The sequence below is a fragment of the Limulus polyphemus genome, unplaced genomic scaffold (assembly GCF_000517525.1).
Source record: "Limulus polyphemus unplaced genomic scaffold, Limulus_polyphemus-2.1.2 Scaffold656, whole genome shotgun sequence".
In the NCBI taxonomy this organism is placed as follows: domain Eukaryota; kingdom Metazoa; phylum Arthropoda; class Merostomata; order Xiphosura; family Limulidae; genus Limulus; species Limulus polyphemus.
In genome coordinates this window covers 135-5,766 of record NW_013666266.1, presented here as the reverse complement: position 1 = coordinate 5,766, position 5,632 = coordinate 135, and the positions used below count along the sequence as shown (strand labels likewise).

The following is a 5,632-nucleotide window of genomic DNA, read 5'->3' as shown; positions in this document are numbered from 1 at the left end:
CCGACCCACCAGATTGCAAGACGAGCGCCCTAACCACCTGGACATGCCGGGCCGAAAATTTAGTGTGAAGATGTATATATATATATATATATGTGTGTGTGTGTGTGTATGTGTAAATGTATGAGGCTATAGCTTTTTGCTTGATGCTAAAATTTAGATGGTCATGAAATTCTTGATAGAAACTTCGATTCAGGTATCTCACGTATAAAATATATTCAACTCACTCAATTACTTTCTGCTCGAGCCCACATTAACGTATGATTTATAACGGACAGCAACAATATAAAATTATTATGTTACCTGAACTAGCTTCCGCGTGAGCACGCAGCTCTTCTCCTTACAGTTCACTATGTAATTTCGACCGAAACTGTTTTCACGTTTTTATTTTATCGATTTAATAGATTAACTTATTTGATCAGTTCGTTAATCTACTCCATTTAGTTTGTTTTTCTTCTTCTTAGATTAGTTTCATCTAATAACAACATCTAAAGTACCAATGGTTCTCTTTTTTTTTGCTACAGTGGCTACCTTTTGTGAAGGTGGATAAGATTGGGGCGTGTCTGGCGGTCAGAGGTCCAATGGCGGAAATTCTTCATTTTCTAGCCACAAACTTGAATTTTAGGTAGGTTTTGGTTTTGTTAGCAGAATGAAGAAATGAAATATATATATATATATATACAGGAACTAATGCATATCTACTATTTTAACATTCCATGTGCATCTTATTCATATTTACTTAAAATAAATTGGTACAGGTTTAGGTAAAAGTAAAAGGAACTATTTTTTTTTTAAATAAGTAAAAAAAATCCAACTTTCAGAGCCTAAAATATGAGAAAGTGACACCTGAAATGTAAACATTTACATGAAATACACTTTCAGTATTTTTAAAATGAAGAAATGGTCAAAATTTACGTTCATAAAAGAGAGATATATGACCAACTTCCAATCAAGAGACTGATAGACCAAATGGAAGTTGTTTCGTTGAAACTTTAATTACTTATGTGTCGATCTCTTGTAGTGACTTTTATACTTTCTTTATGTCTGTGGGATTAACTCTCGCTGTGTTTTTATTTTTATTTATATCTAAAATTTAGATAATTTAGTTACCAAAAACTTAGAAGTTCTTACGAATTTAGGCCTGGCATGGCCTGGTGGTTAGGGGGCTCGACTCGCAATCTGCTGGTCGCAGGTTAGAATCCGAGTCACCGAACATGCTCGCACTTTCGTCCATGGAGGCGTTATAATGTGGCGGTCAATCCCACCATTCGTTGGTAAAAGAGTAGCCCAAGAGTTGGAGGGAGGTGATTTTGACTTCCTTCTGATCTATCTCTGCTAGATTAGTGAGGGCTATCGCAGATATCCCCCGTGTAGCTTTGCGCGAAATTCAAAACGAACAAAACAATTTTTCATTTTGTGGACATAACCCTGAAAAGAAAAGAATAAATAGAAAATGAAATTAAAAAAAAAGAATTAAAAATCTCGATTAAAATAGCAGTTAAGGAAGGAGGAAGAGGTCGAATATGCACCCAACCCTCCCAGGTCTACAAAGACCTAATGGGCGATGCCAAAACGATACGATTTGGGGGATCATAGAGTTTATTTACGAGTTTCTAAACCAGGTCTACAAAGACCTAATGCGCAATGCCAAAACGATACGATTTGGGGGATCATAGAGTTTATTTACGAGTTTTTAAACCAGGTCTACAAAGACCTAATGCGTGATGCCAAAACGATACGATTTGGGGATCATAGAGCTTATTTACGAGTTTTTAAATTAGAACGTGCACGGTTGTCACCTATATATATATATATAAAGCAAATTTGTCCGTTTGTCTGTGTGATGTCATAAGTTGCTGTGAGAAATTGGTTAGATCAGTTTCGAAACTGTAAATTAGAGCGTGTTAAGCGGAATCGCGTGTTTAATCCACGCGATTAGGGCTGAAGAAACAAGAATAAATATTCTAAACTACATGCAGGAAATAAAGGAAATTTAATCAGTAGACTTATCTTATCCTTCAATGTCTCGTCTGAAAGTAGCATTTAAAACATTGATTAAGGACAAAGCTAATGAGGCAAACTGACGGGATGTAACGCCTTTTCTGTGCTCACCACGGATATCGAAACCCGTGTTTGCAATAAGAAGAAAGAAAATGCACGACAACATCATGACATGCCACCTGTCGACGAGAGCTTTCACTCTTTATCGGAAGTCGACATTGTATGTTTCGATTTGTAGGGATATAAATAATATATGTAATATTATACGGTAAAATAAAACTGTTACGTCGCAGGTGAAAGGTAATTACCTGTTTTTGTTTACGTTACAGGACTTGACGTGACCAAACCTGATCAAGGTGTACTGTAGTTGCAAAAAGCCATAACATTATTCGGTAATCCTAAAATCCAATCATGTGCATAGCTTATTCATGTTCGTTGTTATTTAATACCCCCCCCCCCCAGTGGCACAGCGGTATGTCTGCGGACTTACAACGCTAGAATCCGGGGTTCGATACTTGTGGTGGGCAGAGCACAGATAGCCCACTGTGTAGCTTTGTACTTAATTACAAACAAACTGTTATTTAATTATTGAGTATATATCATTGCACCCATTAAAAAAGATTATATTGAAATGAATAATGGCTTTGAAATAATCGTATTTATGTATCTACTTATCTATATATGTATCTCAGTTAATCACAATGTTAATAAAATAAATAAGTAATGCCGAGTAATGTTAAAAGTAACATGTTCGGGAAATATCGCTATTCGGTTCATTAATCGCAACTAAAAATCCGCAACCTGGTAAACTTAAATCTATGTCTTCGCAATGGTTTAAAATCCTGAATACTTAACTGAGTGAGCTTTTATGGTTGAAGGAAAATGTAATTTAACGACAATTAATCCTTGCTACCCAGCTTAACTGATATTGGAACAAAAGTAGTTAACCAAGATTTGTTGAGTGGATGTCTTCCGACCAAGATAAGACGAGAGGATTCGGTCCGTATTGATCCTATTCAAGACTTGTATTCGATTAGGACGAAGATATTATGCAAATAATATTTAGTGAAGATAGGGAGTATTCAATGGAGATGGAGCTGTTTAGATAAAAAGGATTCGAACTTTCAGAAACAAAGCATTTGTTCAAGACTTGATCGGCGATTAGGACGAAAATACAAATGGAGAGTATTCTATCCAGATGGAGCTAATAAAAGTCGGGTCAGACAGACATGCTAGAAATTTGAGTATTTTTTGGTGAAGAGGGATATTTTCGGTCGAGACAGAGCTTTTAAAATTAAAGAATATTGAATATTTGAGAATTTGCTTAAGATGGAGCTTTACGAACTTAAATTCCGGTTTAAAACAGAGTTGTTGTAAAGATAGTAAATGGTAAACTCGGAGATAATGAAAATTTGAGTATTTTGTCAAGAGGAGAATGTTGTCAAAAAAGAATTCGCTTAAGATGTCCACAACTTGTCAAATTTCAATATCCTTTGCAAGGCCAACACTAATCTGAAATTACTGACTCAAGAAACCCTCCACATCAAACAGCATTCCCCAACCCCGAATAACATGCAGTCTTCATTTAAATTCCGAAACGTTTATCTGCCCCCCCCCCGGGTTATAAATAAACAATGTTGTTCATCTTAAGTATCGTTATTTTTATTATAAAACAGAATTGTGACAGTATCGAATCACTGAGTTTTATTTCGTCACGTGTCTCTTAGCTACACCGTTATTCAGCCTGAAGACCACCAGTGGGGGTCCAAGAAATCTGACGGTAGTTGGAGTGGAATGATTGGTTTGCTGCACCGGAAGGTAAGTATTATTTACTTTGAGATTTTTAAAAATATTTTAAAGTATGTTGTCGGCCATAAATATATTGGCCAAATTATCTTCCGACCATATCCGTCGGTGATTCAGCTGTGAGTTTACGGACTTGAATCGCTACAGTACGGGTTTGTGGTGGACAGAGCCCAGGTAGTCCATTGTGTAGATTTGCACTAAACATAGGATAATAGTTTCTGCCACTTCTGATAGTTTTATAACTGTCTGTAACTTGAGTTAGAATACATTTTTAGAAGACTTTGGATGACTTGATCACTTTGTACGATATAACTATTTTGATATTTTTATAGATCAGCACGCCTTAGCTGGTGAATACAATCTAAAAAGCATTTCTGTTCACAGTATGACAAAGAAAAATCAAAGTCCACTGCAGATGTCCTGAAACAATAAATAAGCAACATATAGATATTAACCTAAATGTGTACAAATACTTTTCTAATAATTCAATGAAAACATACCTTTAATTAGTCTTGTCTATCTCTAGTTTCATTGTTCAGACATCCCTTTATTTAGTCTTGTCTATCTCTAGTTTCATTGTCCAGACATCCCTTTATTTAGCCTTCCCTATCTCTAGTTTCATTGTCCAGACATCCCTTTATTTAGCCTTAAGACTAAATAAAGGGATGTCTGGACAATGAAACTAGAGATAGAGGCTCTGTCTCTAGTTTCATTGTTCAGATACCCCTTTATTTAGTGTTGTCTATCTCTAGTTTCATTATCCAGACACCCCTTTATTTAGTCTCCTCTATCTCTAGTTTCATTGTCCAGACATCCCTTTATTTAGTCTTCTCTATCTCTAGTGTCATTCAATAAGCATTTATTATAGAAATAAACGACCTTATAACACCAACATGTTGTTTTTATTTAATTAGACACACAACGTTTCGCTTTACAGCTTCTTCAGGAGCGTTCACTAAAACACAAACCGAAACTGACAGTACAAAGCTTCAAATAGCCATTGTATGTTTCACGTATGCTTGTGAAAAGCATGTTTCGTGTTTAATATATTGTGGTTGGATAAAACCATATTACATTGTAGAAAGCCTGCTTCGTATTTGATATATTCTGGTTGGATAAAGCCTTATTACTTTGCGAAAAAGCATGTTTCGTGTAATTTTGTGCTAGACAACCATTCGCATACAATAAGGACCTTGACTCAATAACATAATAACTATAACTTTTTTAATTTTCTGTTCAGGAGGCAGAGTTCCTTGCGACACCTGTCTCAGCCAATCTTCACAGACTTGAGGTAGCGGACTTCACAGTACCTTTAATGGTTGACTCGCAAGGCTTGTTGGTAGCTAGTCCAGCTGAGGAGAACGATGCTTTTGGTTTCTTCTTCTCCTTGAACTGGGAGGTAAGTATAAGCCTCCTCTATGTGAACCAAACTAACGAATATGCATTATTTATTCAAGTAATTCACGACGTAATTAATACACGATTTAAAATATACGATAGAAAATTTAATAAAGCAGCGTTTGCACGACTGCACACAACATCTCATTACTTTAATGAAAAAATAGAACGAGATGTTTAGAAACAATTATAAGACAAGCGTGCCAACTTGATATCATTTAAAGTGACATTCAGTATAAACAAGACTATGTATTTCTTGTGAATATAAATAAAAAATAACAACCTTGAAAATATTACAGAGCTCCTAAATATCAAATGAAATTTTGATTGTTGGTTATGATTACGTCCAGCTATAGAAAGAAAAAAATTCACAGCGTATCATGTTTGAAAAAGATTAGAAACATAAAGAAGCTTTTCATTTCATCACACC

General features: G+C 35.4%; 1 protein-coding gene across 1 annotated transcript in view; it reads left to right on the top strand.

Annotated features, from left to right (window-relative positions):
- LOC111085844 (probable glutamate receptor) overlaps positions 1–5,203 on the top strand; it is a gene marked incomplete at its 3' end in the record, with an annotated part of 9,829 nt that extends 4,626 nt beyond the window's left edge. The window contains exons 3-5 of the mRNA XM_022386281.1: positions 522–622; positions 3,726–3,816; positions 5,045–5,203. Coding sequence (XP_022241989.1) covers positions 522–622; positions 3,726–3,816; positions 5,045–5,203 — 351 coding nt within the window. The remainder of the gene's footprint in view (positions 1–521; positions 623–3,725; positions 3,817–5,044) is intronic.
- Between the last annotated feature and the right edge of the window lie 429 nt (positions 5,204–5,632).